This window comes from Hylobates moloch, unplaced genomic scaffold, assembly GCF_009828535.3.
Source record: "Hylobates moloch isolate HMO894 unplaced genomic scaffold, HMol_V3 SCAFFOLD_15, whole genome shotgun sequence".
Classification (NCBI taxonomy): Eukaryota; Metazoa; Chordata; class Mammalia; order Primates; family Hylobatidae; genus Hylobates; species Hylobates moloch.
The window spans coordinates 74,869,916-74,890,093 of record NW_026652290.1 but is presented as its reverse complement, the minus strand read 5'-3'; the positions used below and the strand labels follow the sequence as shown (position 1 = coordinate 74,890,093).

The 20,178-nt window shown below is 34.4% G+C and overlaps 1 protein-coding gene across 24 annotated transcripts in view; it reads right to left on the bottom strand.

Moving 5' to 3' along the window:
* Positions 1-20,178, bottom strand: part of NRXN1 (neurexin 1) — a 1,136,507-nt gene that overhangs the window by 127,622 nt on the left and 988,707 nt on the right. For 14 of the 24 annotated variants that reach the window (XM_058429190.1, XM_032178109.2, XM_058429193.1 and 11 more), the window contains 2 exons: positions 8,661-8,750; positions 6,975-7,294 (listed from right to left, as the gene is read on the bottom strand). In XM_058429190.1, coding sequence (XP_058285173.1) covers positions 6,975-7,294; positions 8,661-8,750 — 410 coding nt within the window. The remainder of the gene's footprint in view (positions 1-6,974; positions 7,295-8,660; positions 8,751-20,178) is intronic. The other 10 variants (XM_058429196.1, XM_058429197.1, XM_058429198.1 and 7 more) reach the window with 1 other exon arrangement.

The window sequence follows — 20,178 nt, the reverse complement described above, 5'->3', positions numbered from 1 at the left end:
AAAAAAAAAATAAATAAAAAATAAATAAAATAAATAAAAAAATAAAAAAGGAAAAAAAGAAAATAGCTTTAAAGGTAAGAAAGATGCTTTAATTTACAGTGTGTACCTGTGGAATGCTTCTCAGACATGACTTTCAGATGTATGGTGCTCACCTGTGACAGGTACTTTGAACATTTCTTTATATTTTAGGATGAACATACAAAATTTCTATTTTTTATAGTTAAAAATTGGTGAAGTGGCCATCATTTCATATGGTTCTTATACTCTTGACTCCTATAATCCTCACAATAAATTTATGAGGTGGGAAACTGAGGTGTAAGTAACTCACAGCTAGCATGTGGTAAACACAATGCTGGGATATAGGTGGGCATTTTGGCTTCTGGAGTCAATGCCCTTGACCACTATGCATAGTGCTCCAACATCCACACAAGCTTTCAGACCTTAGACTCCCAGAACACAGGGCCCCATCATCTGACCATGTTAGGAGTCCAGCATGGAACCATATTTATAGGCAATGCCTAAATAGATACTATTAGAAGGAGTAATACATGATACAAAACTAAACTTCACTCATGACTCAAACACTTACTATGTGACCTTGGACAAATGGTTCCCATTTCTGAGGGCTAAACTTTTCAGTCTATCACATAGAATGATTGTATATGGATGCATTAAGGAAGGGAACAATATGATTGTATTTGCATTTTCAAAAGAATAGTTTGACAGTTGGGTGGAGATCACAATGGAGGTGGTTAAGACTACGAGAAAGCAGGAGGTGATGAGATTCTGAATAAAGGCAATACATAGGGCAGAAGATAGATCACTTCAATGTATCCTGAAAAAAAGTGAGCAGCATAGCCTTGGGTAAGTTAGCTTTTCTATGCCTCAATTTTCTCCTTTTTGAAGAGGAATAATAATACAAAGTCGTACTTTTTGAGTTTCCAGCTCTTCCTCAGAGATATAGATATATATGTTCTGCAGGATATATGTTCTCAGGATATGTCTGAGGAACACATGTATATATATATATATATATATTCTGCAGGATATGATTAAACTTCTGATTTAATTAGCAAAATATTTATTAGAAGCCAGAGGACCACAGAGGCTAGGTCCTTCTAGAGGTTAGGAGCAGGTAAAGTATATCTTGGTGTTGCTTTTGTTCTTTTCCCTGGCTTCAAGTTTCCTAAGAAAGCTAATGCCGCCAGTGGCACTATCCATACAGGGTGCAATCCTGCTGGGTCTGAAGAAACGCCTGAAGATTAATATATCAAAGATTTATGTAATTGATACCTACATCTCGAATACTTTATGCACATCTATTCAAAAGAGAGTTCCATTTCGTGGTTCCCTTCCACACACAGGCATCCCCCTCTTCCTTCCTCTGTTTTTTTTTTTTTTTTCCTGCGGAGTTTGACATCCCACACTGTTTGTTTTCTTGTCTATTGCCCATCTTCTCCAACTAGAACATAAGTTCGGTGCAGAAAAGTCTAATTTTGTTCAATGCTGTATTTCTACAGACTAGAAACGTAGTAGAAAGGTACCTGAGATATAGCAAGTGCTCATCAAACTTGGTTAAGTGAATGAATGAATGGATAGATGAATATATTTATCTCAGACTAGCTTTGTGAGAAGACATCTCAAAACCAAGATTGCATCTACCAATAGAGCATTTTGTCATCTAGTAAAAAATCCAGACCCCAAAGAAAATGCACCATGCAGAACTTAAAAAAAAAAAAGTCCTTTAAAATGCATTGCTCTAGCACTTTTTCTTGCCAGTAATGAGAGGAGAAAAACAAATTCTGAATAACTGTTGCTTACACACTTTTAAAATTACAATACATTATGCTCTTCTCACCAGGCACATTAAGTTCAGGAGAACATGCCTTTGTATATATTTTAAAATATACACCAAAGTGTTTTTCTTTGAAATATGCAATAAAATTTGCTGTAAAAATGTACATTAATTTAAGTGAATTCAGAAGAATGATTGGACTAAGGAAAATAAATTAATTATTCATGTCACCAGTATTTTTAAAATGCACAGTGGTTATCAGGAACATATATAATTATAAGTAATGCTACCATTTTTTAATAGTGAAGCTACAGCTAAGGTTAATTAATATTTTTAATAAAAATAAAATTTTGTTCTTTGAAGTTGCAAAGTGTATTTTGTTAGCTCTAAGTATTTTTCAAGGAAATGTGTGTGAATTCTGCTTACATTTTTCAAACAAATAATATTCATTTTTCATGAGTACCTCCAAAGCCTCCAAGCAAGCAATGGAAGTGTCCAATATATTCAAATATTATTTTCTTGCATGAACATTAATTGGGTTCTTTTTCAGAAAACCCAACTGGGAATCAAATGCCACTGACTTTAATAGGATGTCTCATATGTGAAATGAATGTCTCTGACAATCTACCAATAATATTTCTTGAACTCTCAATAGTTCCTTTCCTTGAGTAGGTTTGCTAACTCCACCCTGAAAAAATGCCTAACTGAAACCATGGAACTGCTCCAATACATTTCACTCATATTTACTGATTCTGTCTCACTTTATAATTTAATTTCTTCCCAAAAGTTGCAAACTATAGTCCCTCCAGTCAAAAACCAGAATCTCTCAAAATTTTATTCTCTCTCTTTTTCAAAAGATCTCTCAAGATTTTTGAAACAAGATGAAAAGAAAATAAAAAAGTTACAGATTCTAAAAACCAGGCAAGGATACCAGAAACAAATTTTGCTCTGAATACAAAGAATAGGACAGAATATGCATTATTCTTATGAAGTATGCTTTTCTTGCAAAGGTAAATTTTGGATATGCTGTAAAAGTAGAGTATAATATAATTTATAGACCAAATGGGATACTTTTGAGAGTCAAAAATATACTATTAATAATTACACTGAACATCAGATATGCACAGGTACTATCCAGGACAACTGGGCTGCATGGCCACATGATGGAAGACAGAGGTGAAATCTATGTTTTGGTAAATAATCATGAGAAGACCTAATTAAGAGCATCATCATTAGAATCAAAGAAATCTTAGAGCTGAGTACAACTCAAGAGTTTCCTAGCTCAACCTACTTATTTTCAGAGGCAGCAAGGCCAAAGTACAATGATGTGACCCAAGTTGTCCAAGTCACATGACGAGGTAGGTGGTTGTATTGAAAGTGGAAACCAGGTCTCCTCGTTCACCATGCTCTTTCCATTATACTACAATCTCTCTACAGTATGTATGTATTCTCTACAGTATGTATGTAGCTTGTAAAATATTCTCGAAGGAAAGAACAAAAAGATCATAAAATGTGCTATAAAAGACATTCCAGAAACGATGTCACAAGCTTGGTCTTAAAAGAAACAGCACAGTTCAATTTTCCTTTCTATGTGGACAGGCACAGGAAGCAAGTGTTGTCCTCTTCATGTTGGCTTATATGTGCTCATCTCATAAGACACTGCAAGTTTATTTAGAAGAGGGGGAACATTTAGCAGCCAAAAAACTTGCATGATACTCCTGCTGCATGCCAAGAAGCTCTCAGAATCTCAAAGAACTTTATACTATCAATAGTTTTTGCAAATATTTGCTTTCTGAGATTAGCCTTCTGGAAAGTTCCATAAAATGAGAAGGCCTTATGGAAACATTTAAAAATTAAATATTCCAAGTAAAATGAATTTTATAAATTTTATAAATTTTATGTAATCCACATAAAAAGTACTATCAATCTTGTTATATTCACATTAAAAAGGAACCATTTGATCAGAAGTTTTGGTAAATGTCCTTATTATTTCTTGATATAAATCACATCTTTCTAAAGTAAACATTGGGCTGAAAATTGATTATCATTCAAAGGAAAAATTTTTTTTTTTTTTTACTTTTTAAAGGATATTTATTTTAACTAGGAATATAAACAGGACTTTATGGAGGATATTTTGATGAACACTCCTATATTCTCTGAGTCTGTGAAAACTGAAATACATTTCTTCCTTATTACTATCCCTGCAGGATGGCTGAACAAACCTCATCTCATCTATTTGAAATGAGTCCAATTTAATTCTGCCTGACCAAAAATCTGTTTCCATAGTTTTAAAACATGCAATCACCCCAAGGTACATTGCCATTGTAGCTTAAGTGGCTCCGTGTTATCACTGAGAAAAATGCACTTTGATTGAGAAAACAGTCCAGTGTGGCTTTTGAAAAATGAAATGACCCTTTCTGATACACAATTTAGTAAGACAGTTGATAAAAGCAGGCAGATATGGTCACTATGGACAACATTTAAAGGGACCGCTTCATCCAACCTGCAAAAATAGGTCAAAGGTTACACTTTCGAAATTAACATTAGAAATTTATCTCATATTTAAACTTCCTGGTTTAAATATTACTGTATTTAGAAGACAATTGAAAAGTCAATGATGAATTATAGAAAATTTTCAACAAATTATTCCATTACTCAAATATAAGTAAATTGTTTCCTTCCCTAATGTTTTCTCCCCATACACACATGTGTTGTTACCTGTATTCATATATATATCTCACTACTTAAGAAACTTTTAAAAACTATTATCCCAACTTTAAAATACTGTTGCTACAACTGAATACTTGTAACATATTAAGTGAAATTCTTTAATTACTGTCATTGGTTTATTACAAAGCTAACAATTTTAAATATCCATTTTTAAATGAACCTAATAATCTTTTATTTAAGTCAATATCTCCTCAAATGAACCAAGTATTCACTAATTAATTAGATCATTTACATCTATAAACTGCTGCTGTCTTCAAACATGTAATAGCTTATAATAAAAGAGGCTCTTTTCATTGGCAATTAATGAGCAGTTAACTGTTTACCTTTTGCATTAATATTATAAAATGCATAAATATTTATTTCTGCATTTCTAGGTATTTAGCTTTCAAATGAAACAGCTATTTTGTACTTAAAAATAATATTTCTTAATATATGTTACTAATTGACAAAATACATAAAACCAATGCTGATAATTTCTTTTCTTCTTTTGAGACATGTCTGGTTTATATAGGAGATTTGGCAACTGTAATTTCACTAATGATAAAACAAGACTACTAAGAAAAATACCTGATTATTTCCAATTATATTGATGAAAGCATTCCTAACTCTGAATGTCCTCCTGTGAATTATTTTAGATAAAGGAAAGTCTATCAATTTATTTGAGTTTCATTTTTCCTGTATCAGATTTACTGTAATAACTTGCTATCAGTAAGTGAACTATAAATCTACAGCAGTAACAAATCATTAATGAAACATTAGCAAAGAATGTTAAATGGAGCTATTGGGCAAGCATAAATCTTTCTAAAGTCACAAGTCTTTATCCAAGAAACTAAGTGCTTTGATGTTATTGGCAACCTTATAAATCCTAACAAGAGAGAAAATCAACAAAAGGATCACATTGCAGGCAAACAGTCCTACTAAAATGTATATTCCTTGAGGGCAGTGGTTTTTATTTGCTGTTACCAATATAACCTCATGCCTAGAAAAGTATCTGGCACATGTAGAGAGTGATCAATAAATATATATTTGTGAACATCCTATAAGACATCCCATTTTATTTTGTAGCCAAATGCAAATAGGAAAAGAAAAGAGAAGAGGGAAAAACGAAAATAAGTGCAGAAGTAGGTACAATATATCCAACACTACATTTAACTTGCATTTTTTGTATTTTTCGCCCATCCCTCTTCTAGGACATTTTCTCTTCATCTATTCTGTTCCTCTCACCCTTTTCCATTCAAAGTAAAAATCAGAGTCTATTTTCTTCATTTTCTGGGAAACATATGTTAATTCATATTTAGGGTGCTGATACAAACAGAATTTGCCTCCTATTATTTTCCTCCCAAATTGGATGCAGGTCTGTTTCAAATGCAAGAAGTAAAAGCAAATTTAAATATAATTATCATTCTTGCTTCTTCAGAACGCACTTTTCTGGAAAAGTAGGGATCGTGTATTTGGAAAAGGTTTAAATGGCACCTACTGAATATACTCACTATCAGTAAAACAGAACAAAATGAAACAATTAATTCTGGATCACAGATAATATACAATTCTGAAAAAATTAACAACTGGATACGTACAAAGGCTATAAATACCAACAGGAATCTAATGGCATTTGAACAGCATCTAACAGCATTTCGAATAAGGTTTTTTTTTTTTCCTGTGTTCTTCATTGATGGAACACCAATATCCAAACCAGTGCCTGAAATGTAGTAGGCAATCAATAATTACGTCTTGATTGAATTAACATACTTCCAAGTTGTGCAAATGCCACATTTAAAAATTATATCCTTCAAAAATTTTAGGCACAAGACTGAAATAAGCTACTTACAGTTAATTCCAGGTGAGGGCAATTAATCACATATACAAAATATCCCGTATTTTGGGTTTGTGTGCTCAGATAAACCAATAGAATATTTTTTTATTTTTAAACAAATAGTGAAAGAGTAGACCCATCATTCACCAAGAAAGCCACATGGCTGGCTATCAATTCAAACCTTTAAACTTCAAAATACTATAGAAGTATTGTACTATTGAAATATCTCTTTTAAGATTAAATTTGCCTTGATTTCATTTTGAAGTGCTGAGCTTAAACAGATAAGGTTTTCAAATATTTCATTAACTTGTTCATTTAAACTAAAAAGTGAAAATCCTACTTAACTAGCAGACAATCCACTCAGCTTGGACCAGAGGAGGGTTATGGAATCAATACTATCATTTAGCATCTAACAAACCAAAACAAAATCTTTTGTAAAAGTCCACAAACCTCTAATGAACAACATATACACATTTCATATTCAAACGGAATGCATTATGTTAAGCTAGTCTCCAAGGAAGCTGTAGTGCCTGAGATCAGAAAAATGTTCCATTTTACAAAAGACATATATGCAGAAAAGCCCACTATCATAAATAATATCGGATGAAAATGAAGGAATAAAATCCACAGGCTCACCTGGCTAACGGGTTCTTTTGTCGGGGGCTTTCCTCTTCTGGCTGTGCTAGTAGCCAGGGTCGTGGTAGTCTCCATAATTGATGTGGACATCTCTGATTGCATGGCAGTGGCTGTCGACTCAGTTGTCATAGAGGAAGGCACTTCACCAACCAGTCTCACATTTCCCACTATGGCGATGTTGGCATCGTTTTCGGCTGCCATATTCAGAACTTTCAAGCCATTGTAGTAAAGCCCAGAGAGCTGGCCCTGGAAGGGCTGGCCCTGCTCTTTCCCGCCAATTATTATGGTTGCTTGGCTATTGAAGATTGTGAGCTGACGCCCTGTAAAAATAATATTACATACATGCAAAAATGTTGATTGCGAACTCTATATCTACAACGGATGATAAAACAGATCTTTCATGGGGTGAATAATGAGAGCAATAAACTATAAGAGAGGCATTTGACTCATAATTCATTGCTTATAAATGAGGTGTCCATGAAATGCATAATTACTGGCAAATACTTGTAAATTCTCAACTTATTATAAATGTAGTGCTTTTGCTAAAAGACCAATCAAAGATATGTATTACAAATCAGTTTTTAGTGGATCCCTTTTCCCTTTTACATCAAGATCTTATATTGTTGGTGTCTTAAGTCTAAATTGTTAAATTTTAAAAATGTAAGATAACATTTCAAGTATTTGTCATTCTGAAATTACCACTGACAGAAACTAATACGTAGCAGCTGAAATCTAATTTAAATTTTATGGTAAAAATTTCATAATTCACATAATGTCCACATATATCTATATGTTATTCTTTAGTGCTGTTTATTTTTTAAAGGCAATCATTCATTGTTATTTGAATTATTCTATTTTTCCGGCAATCGCACTGAAAAGAAATGCATGGTTTACACTGAGCATGTCAGAGACAAAAAAATTCCAAAAATATTTTTCTGATTGGCTTTCAGCAAGTCTATCAAAACAAAACAAAATGAAAAAAAAAATAGCTTCAGATGTAAAAAGCGGCTTCAGGAATGATACACAAACCGATGGAGAAATTATGGCACATTTCCATCAAACAGCAATCCTTAACAACAGTACCATTATCATCAAATTGAGTATCCAGTTTTAGCAGATTGCTCTCTGCTCATAAAAGCATGCACACAACTTTAAGTTCAGTTTTAATTAGGGCTTGTTCCCAAATCCTCTTAGAAGTTTGCAAACGTTAAAGGGACTTCATTATGACCGGCAATTCATATTGCCCGCTATTTAAGATTCCTAGAGTTTAAACAAAGAGTTTTTTTTTTTTTTTTCAGGACCATAATAAAGATATCAGAACTACATATATTTTAGTTAATAATTTAGAGGCTGGAACATGTAATATAATCTATGAATGATTTATCATTTTGGGTTAATGCTTGCTGTGAGTACCCTCATAGATTGAGTTAGTGGATTATATTTAACAGTCCCTTTAACCTTAAGTTAACTGGGTAAGATTATTAAACAGCTGGTACGTCTAAAAATGTATAGAAATTATTATACAAGGTATGCAAATATTACTATCTACATTTTACTGTTTTAAAGTTGTTTTTAATTTAGTTTTACGGAAAATTTATTTTTTATGTTTATTAGTGTTACAATGAAGTACTACTTGGTTATGTTCAAATTATTTTTTTATTTGAAGTTTTAATCAATGTTTTTTACCTTTGTCGAGTAGCCATTCATCAACTACTCGACCAAGTCGATATGGAATTCGCTGTCTAGCAATCGCCAGGCGCTCGTTATCATTGTTTCCTTTAAAGTTTAAAGAGACATTTCATTGGTTAAAATCTGTAAGGTCAAAGGTTAAAAGTTAATACTTAAAGCTTGAGCTATACAGTTGCCACATGATTTTTTGAAATTTGGAATTTTAAAAAGTTCTACCTAGAACATTTCATGTTTCAGACTTGTCATTCATTCATTTATTTTATTTTAGCAAACAAAATTATTCCTATGTTAATTGAAAATTAGAAATCTGCATTTGAGCTAGGTTATTAAACTTATGTTATAGACAGACCCGAACAACCAATTTAAACAGCATATAATAGCTTTACAAAAAATGACCATTGACCTCAGGGTTTTGTCTTTTTGATGTTTCTTATTAACTAGTTAAACATGTTCAGGTGAAACAGGTTTAAGTTTTCAAAATACATTCAACCTCTTATTCCAGATTAATAATTTATGATCACCAAACTTAATACCATCTTTGGTACACTGAAGCATCTAAAATAGGCCTAGCATACTTTATTTCCTAGTCAGATAACAGAAATTCTTATTCACCTCATTTAAGAAAACAACAAAGTCCAAATAGTTCTTGTGTATTTCACACAAATTGATTTATCAATCACTTGGACATCACAAGAGAATGTATCTTGCATCATCCAGATATGTTATTACAGGAAAAGGCTTTGACAAAAGTGACTTTATTTGAGTGTCCTTGAGTTGCATTTAAAGCTTAACATGTTGAAGCAAATAGCATTTGAAAAAATAATTATATGTATGTTTTTATATAGTCAAATATCTGCTTTTTATTAAGTTTTTCTTTAAAAGCATGACAGCTTAAGGAACAAATATAAGCCACAAACAGTGGCCCCTATTCATAGATCTAACCTAAGTGAGAGTCCTGCTTCTTTGCATAAAAAATTACCTGCTGGAAACACTGTTTAAATTGACCTTGAATATTGCTTGCAAATAGACGCGTGTTTTCTTGATCTGTAAAAGCACTTAGGAAGAATCTGAGACGCCATCTCGGTGTTCAGTTGTGTATAATGCAAGAAGAGATTTTCTATTCCATTAGAGTTAACTAACATTGAAATTTGAGCTAAGACATTTTGGCATTAGCTCAGATGAGGACTCAGAGGTGAAAGAAATGTTGAATGGTAGTACTATCTACATAAAAGGACTGGAGTATTTTGTTAGAGAAGATAAACGAATTGATTTACATTTTATTCCTCTGATTTAGAATAATTTATAAGTGCTTTCTTTTGCTACTCTTATAATACATTATACTTACCACAATAAACCCAGCATAATACTGATTACACACTTTTGGAGAGATAGAAAAGAACTATCTTTTAGGCCTCATCAATTTGTCATCTGAATGTCTGTATGACTGAAAATAGTTCACACATTAATATTTAATTTAAAATGTAAATATCAAAGTCAAGGCAAATATAAAGTTTAATGAAAACATTAATATGTATTTCTCTGTATTCTGTGATCACTAAAACATTGTAAAATAATATTTTATAGCGTGGGAATATAGCTTTGTTACACTAATAATTTTTTTAAAAGGGCACAAACAGTACAAAATTCCAACCCTGTCTTCATTTTTTACAAGTGTACACAATTTGTGTTCTCTTTTGTGTGTTTGCATATATGTACATTTGTAAATTTTTTTAATGTAATATTAGTTACTTTAGGACAGCGTGATTATTGACGGATTACGTGTTTTTGGCTTATATGTGATTTTATATAATAAGCATGTTTGACATGTGTAATTGGAAAAGCAATCACAAAATATTTTAAAAAATACATACCCTTTGCTCTATAGTCTTATTTGTCACTCAATACTCATACCAACTCACACTGGCATAACACTTCTGACAACTTTATGATTAGGTGGTTCCTCATGTTTTTCATGCTAGAGTCTTCCAGTCATCAGAAATGACCCACATTCTCTCAGACACCATCCGAATCTAGGTCGCAAATCCCTCTTGCTCAGTTACTACTACAGTCTATTGACAGACCTTTCTGCATCTTCTCTGCAATTAATCACTCCCATTTTCCACATATCAGCCAATATCTAATCATGTCACTTGTCTAGTATAACCCTTCTCATTTCTCTTAGGATTAAAATCTCAGACCCTTAGTGAAGTTTACAAGTACTTCCACAATCTGGTCCCTTCCTACCTCCCTGCCCCTCTCATGGTCATCACTGCCCCACTCTGCTCTTTTTATCCTTATGAGACTTCTTTCAGTTCTTTGAAATCTTTTCTTTCTTCTCTCTGGGACTTTGCACATGTAGCTTCCTTTATGGGAAATACTCTCCCTTCTTCCCACCTCATCTCTATCTTTCATTAACTAACCATTACTAATTAATGGAATCTTCTTGGTAGGAACGTTGCTTCCCCAGAAGGTATTCCCTGATGTCATCAAGTTAGATTAGGACACTTGACTATATTTTTTGTAGCTCCTGAAACATGCCCTTTAGAAAGAAGCACTGAACCTGTAATGGCAAATTTGATAGTTTGCCTTCAAACTCTGAATATCCCTCCATGAGGTCAAGTACTATGCTACTATGTGCAGTATTTATTATTTCTTCAGTGCTTACTTGCACAATACCTATCACATACACTCCTATGAATATCTGTAGAATGAGGTAGTCAAGAAAATCTTGTTTTTAGTTCTGGTAGCTTCTGTTGCACTATTAACACATTCTTACAACCTAACAACATTAAAAAGAAAAAGAAAGCAAAACTAGCATCCAGAGAATAAACCACTTGTAGCTAAGCCTCCCTTTGCACTTTCCAAAGGAAACACCATATACCTCACTTACAATTTTATTTTTTAATGAACCATCACTGATTTGAACATCTCTACAACCAGTTCATTATTTGTTTAATAATAAATTCCCCATGTCACAAAATTGGTATAGTTATTATTAGTAGGGAAAGGTTGGGGGAAAAAAGGTCTAAACAAGACAGGTGGAGAAAAATCAAAGCTTTATAGATTATTTTAATGACTTTTAAAAAGATCACAAACACATAAATACATTCACACATACATACATACAATTTGTCCTCAAACATTTGACTAGTACTAATAGAATAATTGTGTGATTGATATAGTATGACAGTATGATGTAAGTCAACAAAAGCTTTGGAGATCCTTGCTGAGACTCACCTAAAGCAAGAACATAAACACTGAATTCCCAATGATTAACAGAGGTCACCTAACGACAACAATAAAACAATTTAGAAAATAGAGTAGGCAGCAGACACAAGTATGAAAATAAGAAAGGTAGCCACACAAGGGGGTCATATCTTCCTACTACCCCAGAATATCAGATGCCTACTAATTCAGTGAGCACTGTTTTAAACTGGAGAACTTTTTAATTACAGGACAGACTTTATTCTTGTATGGGTAATGAATCAAAAATAATACGGTGCTTATTCAATTCAATATATGCCTACTTTATTCTCTAAATTCTTTGTTCTCCTACTAGAATAAAAAACGAATGACTTTTCTGTTGCAAAATTATATGCAGATATACTGTGTTATGGTTTGGCTGTGTCTCCACCCGAATCTCACCTTGGATTGTTGCTCCCATAATCCCTACATGTGGCAGGAGGGACCCAGTAGGATGTAATTGAATTATGGGAGTGGGTTTTTCCCATGCTGTTCTCATGAGACTAAATAAGTCTCACAAGACCTGATGATTTTATAAAGGGCAGTTCCCCTGCAGATGGTCTCTTGCCTGTCACCATGTAAGACATGCCTTTGCTCCTCCTTCACCTTCTGCCATGATTGTGAGGCCTCCCAGCCACGTGGAATTGTGAGTCCATTAAACCTGTCTTTTTTATAAACTACCCAGTCTTGGGTATTTCTTCACAGCAGTATGAAAATAGACTAAAACAGTAAATTAGTCCTGGTAAAGTGGAGTACTGTTATTAAGATACCTGAAAATGTGGAAGTGACTTTGGAACTGGATAACAGGCAGAGGATGTAACAGTTTGGAGGGCTCAGACAAAGACAGGAAGATGTGGGATAATCTGGAGCTTCCTAGAGGCTTGTTGAATGATTTTGACCAAAAAGTCTAGGCTGAGGTGGTCTCAGATGGAGAAGAGGAACTTATTGGGAACTGGAGCAAAGGAAATTATTGCTATGTTTTAGCAAAGAGACTAGTAGCATTTTGTCCCTGCTCTACAGATCTGTGGAACTTTGAACTTCAGAGAGACGATTTAGAGTATCTGGTGAAAGAAACTTCTAAGCAGCAAAGTGTTCAAGATGTGACTTGTGTGCTCTTAAAAGCATTCAGTTTTATTCACTTATAAAGATACGGTTTGGAATTGGAACTTATGTTTAAAATGGAAGCAGAGCATAAAAGTTCAGAAAATTTTCAGCCTGACGATGCAATAGAAAAGAAAAACCCTTGTCCTGAGGAGAAATTCAAGCCAGCTGAAGAAATTTGCATAGGTAATGAGGACCCAAAGGTTAATTGCCAGGACAATGAGGAAAATGTCTCCAGAGCATGTCAGAGATCTTCACAACAGCACTTCCTATCACAAGCCAGGAGGCCGAGGAGGAAAAAATGTTTTTGTGGGCTGAGCCCTGGGTCTTGCTGTTTGCACAGTCTCAAGACTCAGTGCCTTGCATCCTAGCTGTGGCTAAAAGGGGCAAATGTACAGCTCAGGTCATTGCTTCAGAGGGTGCAAGCCCCAAGCCTTGGTGGCTTACGTGTAGTGTTGAGCCCGTGGGTGCATAGAAGTCAAGTACTGAGGTTTGGAAACCTCTACCTAGATTTCAGAGGATGTATGAAAATGCCTGAATGTCCAGGCAGAGGTGTGGTGCAGGGACAGAACCCTCATGGAGAACTTCTGCTAGGGCAGTGCAGAAAGAAAATGTGAGTGGGAGCCTCCACACAGAGTCTCCACTGGGGCACTACCTAGTGGAGCAGTGAGAAGAGGACCACTGTCCCCCGGACACCAGAATGGTAGATCCACTGACAGCTTCCACCATGCACCTGGAAAAGCCACAGACACTTAACATCAGCCCATGAAAGCAGCCAGGAGGGAGGCTGTGCCCTGCAAAGCCACAGAGGCAGAGCTTCCCAAGACCATGGGAACTTTCCTCTTACATCAGCATGACCTGGACGTAAAACATGGAGTCAAAGGAGATCATTTTGGAGCTTTAAGATTTGGCTGCCACACTGGATTTCAATTTGCATGGGGCCTGTAGACCCTTCATTTTGGCCAATTTCTCCCATTTGGAAGAGATATATTTACCCAATGCCTGCACCCCCACAGAATCTAGGAAGTACCTACCTTGCTTCTGATTTTATAGGCTCATAGGGAGAAAGGACTTGCCTTGTCTCAGATGAGACTTTGGACTGCGGACTTTTGAGTTAATGCTGAAATGAGTTAAGACTTTGGGGAACTGCTGGGAAGGCATAATTGATTTTGAAATGTGAGGGCATGAGATTTGGGAGGGGCCAGGGATATGGTTTGGCTGTGTCCCCACCCAAATCTCATCTTGAATTCTAGCTCCCATAATCCCCATGTGTCATGGGAGACACCCAGTGGGAGGTAATTGAATCATGGAGGCAGGTTTTTCTCATGGTGTTCTCATATAGTGAATAAGTCTCATGAGGCCTGATGGTTTTATAAAGGCAGTTCCCCTGCACATGCTCTCTTGCCTGCCACCATGTAAGACACGCCTTTGCTCCTCCTTCATCTTTCTGACATGAATGTGAGGCCTCCCCACTCGTGTAACTGTGAATCCATTAAACCTCTTTTTTTTATAAATCACCCAGTCTCCAGTATTTCTTCAGAGGAGTATGAAAATGGAAACATTGTGAAGACACATCTAAATAAAGTACAGTGACAATGCCTTTTTAACAGATGATTCCCCAAATCCTTCCACCATTAGGTATAAAATAGTTCAGAATGTTTAGGTTCTCCAGTGACTAGGCCTATATTTTTCCTTTACCTCATGATTTTCATAAAAATGTTGCATACTAAAAGTGGTAATGGAAGTATATTATTTTAAATAATTTCTCAAGATGTATTTTATTTCTTTACAAATTCATGGTGATATTTACTTGTAAAATATCATTCAGTAGCTTTGCATGATTTTGTTGATTATATTTAATACTGTCCATAGTTCAATATACATCTAGACCTTACATGCAATATAAACGATATAAACCATTTGATTGGGAAAGGTCAAAGGCAAAAATAATTTCCAATGACCTTTTCTTTTCTTTGGAAAGGTTCAGGATCTAATATCAAATATGCTGGGATATAGAAGCATTACATACAGCATTTGTGAATGGTCAGTGTAAGCAGGCTTAAGCTGATGGGTGAGATGAAAAACAAGTGGAATGTCCCTGAAAATTCAAATCAAAACAAAGTTGAATCTTTCGAAGAAGACATTTTTACCTTCAAGTATTCTAAATCAGAGGTAAGGATAAAGCAATAATGACCCATTTTTCAAAGATCTATACATTCCGGGTTATAAAAAGGGTCCAAAAGGAATTTCATCTTTTTCTAAAAGCATAAATCTCTACTATAGCAACATGCTGAGCAAATAGGCTTGATTTATAAAAGCAGAGCTTCTCACTGAATAGTTAAAAGAAAACAATTTAGTCTCACACTTTTCCCATGATAAAAGCAGGATACGATTTTCCTTTGATTTCTTTTCTTTTTCCTCCAGTTACTTTTGTGTGGTTTGATCGGTTGGTACCTCCACTGAAAATGTCAGTGACAACATACTTGCCTCTGCCGAAGTAATTTTCAAGCAATGGAAGCGCATGTAAAATTTGGTTTTATTTTCCTTTGAATTTCAAAAAGAATTAAGAATTTTTGACAGGAGGAAAGACTCCCTTCCCCCCAGTCCCTGTAATAATGCCATTGCAACAAGGTACAATCTCTAATTGTAAGGTATTAAATGTCATTAATACTTCAAACAAGTTTCCTGGGGTGAAGAATTCAAAGGAAAATCTGATGGCTTATATTTGGAATGTATACCCTCTATTTTGATTAAATCTCAGATAATTTTATTTGCCTATTTGTATAGACTGAATATTTGTATCTCCCAAAATTTATCTATTGAAAACTAATTCCAAATATGATAGTATCAGGAGGTAAAGCCTTTGGGAGCTGATTAGGTCGTGAGGAAAGAGCTCTCATGAATGGGATTGGTGCCCTTATCAAAGAGGCTCCAGAAAACTCCCTTCCCTCCTTCTGTAATATGGGGATACAATGAAAAGATGGTCGCCTGTGAACAATGAAGCAAGCCCTCACTAGAAATGGAATCTTATACTTCCTAGTCTTCCCAATTGAAAGAAATAAACTTTTATTGCTTTTAAGCCACTCAGTTAATAATATTTTATTATAATTGCCCAAATGGACAAAAATACCATGTAACAATATTTGGTCACATTTTAGTCTATTTATTCTATATGAACAAGCAGACTTCCGGGAAATGAGAGTAATTACATTACCATTACATTACATTACCATTACAAATACAGGTAAGTAGCAGAAAGCAATAAAACTCAAATCCTTGACTTGGAGTTAAATTTCATGGTGTGACTCAGAGAACAAAGATAAACACAATTTTAATCCTATTTCTATAACTATCGGTCAGCAGAGACAAGCTATATGAACATCACTGATGTATAGTTTTTCTCTTTTCATTTTAGATCTTCACTCTTGTTTAATTTCTCCTCAGAAATAAAAGTGTCAGCATTTGATATGACATATTAATATCTTTGGCGAAAATATAAAGAAAAACAATGCTATGAACCAAACATTTGTGCAGAATAATATGAAAATAAAAATAACAAGAACAAAAAGAGACTTGCTTCTTTGGAAGGCTTCTTATTTCTTGAGTTTTTAACATTGAGAAAAGAAACACAAAAGGATTCTGAAAGTCATCTATACCTCAAGAGAAGATTAGTAACCTGTGTGTAGACTGATTTTCAAATGAGAACATGACATTTGGATATATCTAGGCCCAGGAGGCAAAGTAATAGTTTTGTAAACATACTCTGATTTTAAGTGCAGCATAATCACATAATTTTCAACTGAATGCAACGTGTATTGTTTTCATATAGACCATACAAATACCATAATGACTCACTTGGCTGATAATGTTCCAAATAAATAGATTTTGAACATCACTGACACCTTTTGAGAAACAAACTTTTGAAAAATATAGCTATTCTAATAAAACATTTGTCTTATATATTACTTTATTTCCTATATCATTAAAATGTGTAATAACAAATACACATATCTAATTGGCTCCAGCTTACTCCAGTTTCATCTTGAACCACTTATCTCTGACTTTTTAAATTAGTCACTTTGTAATTTTTTCAATTCCTTTAGCTAAGCCAATCCACTTTGAACCCGACATTCTCCTTTGCATTGCAAATTTCTTGCATCCCTGTGTACTCAACATCTCTGCCCACCTCAACACACACACACACACACACACACACACACACACACACATCTGAGGCTGGCTAAATTTTTTCTTTTTTAAATATCAGCTTTTACATTTCTCAAGGAAGCATTCCCTGTGTCCCCTACTGCTCCACCAAATTATTCTACTTAATGAATTCTTCCACTATGCATTCTTACAATACTTAGTAGCAATATCTACAATCATGATCAAATAAGTTCATGTAATTGATTCTAGATTCTAGATTCCTTGTGAGGAGGAGCCATGTCTGTCTTGTTCAATGCTGTTTGCCTTATCTATAACACAATGGTGAGCACATGATAATTGCTTGATAAGTAATTTCTAAATGAAAACTGAACCCATACAGTTATGCAAAAAATACCACTTGAGGTATTTTTTTGCGTGATAATACAGTGGTATTTCTTGTTCAAGATCCATAAGGCAGTGAGACTGTTAGTGTCCACTTACATACACGTATATATAGTCACAAACACCATTGAGTTGTGAGAGGAATAGAATTTTGCAAAACGTTATAGTAAATTTTGCTTGGACATCAAATTTCCTTTTTTCTTCTTGACCATTTAGTGTCCACTAATTACATATGTGTGTGTGTCTATTTAGTTTATTCAGTTTACTAGACACTAAACTAGAGATGAACTATGTCTCTCTCTATATATAATATATATAATTACTGATTCATTATATATATAAAATGACTCAGTAACTGTGCTTATCTTTCATCAATTTTGAATTTGCCATTGTAGTACACAATAGGACAAATCTTTTAAATCTTATTTTTATGCTTAAGTACAAGTCAATGATTTATAGTCTGAGGTGAGCTCTACTGTGGTGCATACACATTAGCAGAAAAATTAATACCAAGTGGGATCTTCTTTTTTTTTTTCTAATTGTGTAGAGAGCTGATCATGTCAATCTTTGATTTGGTCAGGGGGAAATTTCTGCAAGGGCTTCAATTCTCTAATGACCGTGTACAAGAAACAGTCTTGGACTCAACGAACCTTCAAAATTTGTATCATCTCCAAGACTGTATTTTCTAGATGAATTTTAGTGGTGAATTCTTTCAAATAAGTTGAAATGTTGATACTCTGGTTTCTCTTCACATCGTATTAATCTTTTACTAAACTGAATCTTTTACTCAATTGAAATGTTAACCCTCAAAGGAGCATTTACTTCCAAAGTTCATCAATAAAGACATCAATGCCTTGTAAAAAAAGCAACATTCATTTAACCAAGGCAAAAATGATACAAAGTTGAAGCTTATAAAATCAGGTAGTAGAAGTTATGGATCTTCTAGTCTTTGTAACATGAGGGCAGAGGGCTTCTAGAGTTTGCCTGATTCGTGGCTGATAAAGAGGAGTGAGGGGCTTGGATTGCCTTCTGGACTTGTAAGACCTCACTGAATGGTGAACACACACTACCAGAATCAAAGGATGGTTTTTGTCAGACAACAGGACTAGACCAGACAGTAAGGCTACAATTAAGTTTCATGCATGCTGGGAAATCCAGTTTTTCAGTATGAAAGTGGTCTGTAGGTAAAGAAACTAAAGAAAAAAAGGACCACCAGAAAATAAGAAAATAATGTATTGAGTAGCTTTATGTTTTATGCATTGTGTTACTTGCTTATTAGGTTATCTTATTTAATGCTGGTATTGATCCCAGACCATAAGTACCTTTTATTTTACTGATGGAAAAACTGAGGCTCAAAGAGATGATGTAAAACTAATGCTGCATCATACATCATAGAAAGAGGAACCATTTGAACCAACATATAGCTGACTCGAAAGCTGTTCCGTGGAATAGTTATAAGGTAATATCTCTTAATACCCTGAGTCATAAGGGCCAACATCTTCTCTTTAATCCTTATAGCACTCTTTTGTATAATGTAAGATGTCATTAAGGCTTGTCTACAAAGTTTCTGTCTTCTAGAGTCTGGCGTGAGATTGCCCTTATGGACACATGAAATCAGTAATCTTTCCCAAATCCTCAAGGATTTATCAGGAGGATAATTTTATCATCTCCATTTTATAGATTAAGACAGTAAAGCAGAGGTAAGTAAAGTGATCAAAGACCTGTAACAGTGGAGATCCCAGTGAGAAGCAGTATTTTGTTTTTTTTTTTTTTCCTTTTATAATGATTCCTTGTATGCATAGCTACTGGAGACATAAAATGTTCCAGACATTCTTTGTCTTTACCCCAACCTATAAGAAAAGCCACAAGCATAATAATCCACTAACTTCAGTGCTTTTTGTATGTTGAGCCTCTCCAGAAACACGCTGGAAATGGAGAGAGGATACTAGTTGTGATACAAAAGACCATTGTACTTCATTGACTTGTCAGAGAAAAAGAATATTGCAACATGTTACGGTAAATTTTGCTTGGACACCACATTTCCTCTTTTCCTTCTTGCCTATTTCTTACCTCTGCATCTCCTTTTACACATCTCCAGAAACCCAGTGCTTTCATGCCACCTGTCAACAACTCAAGGTGTATATTTACAACTGTGGTTCCTACACATATCTCATGTTCCAAAAATACTTCACCTTCTTTCTTCTCTAGTGCCAATAATTAAACCCTGGTTTCTTTATTATAGGTTGGTTAGATGTTAGAAAAGCAATCGGACTCAATAAAGTCAATACATAAGCAGTGACCATGTACTCTGAAAGGCATACCTCAATACATTACATGGATTCTATTGTTGGAGAGCTTACACTTTGTCTAAGGAGTCAAGGGGACAAATGAGGAAAGTTAAAAAATAAAAGATTTAAGTAAAAGTTGAAAATAATAGATAATGAGACATAAGTATGCAATTAACCACCATGTGAAGTGTAGTTGCCATAGAAGTTCAGAGAGAACAATGGATTAGAGCAAAGAAGTTGTGATGGAACACAAAAGATTGCACCTAGATCACAATCAAATTTTCATTGAAATAATAATGAGCTAAAAATCTTTCGTAATGTAAATATTAATCCTC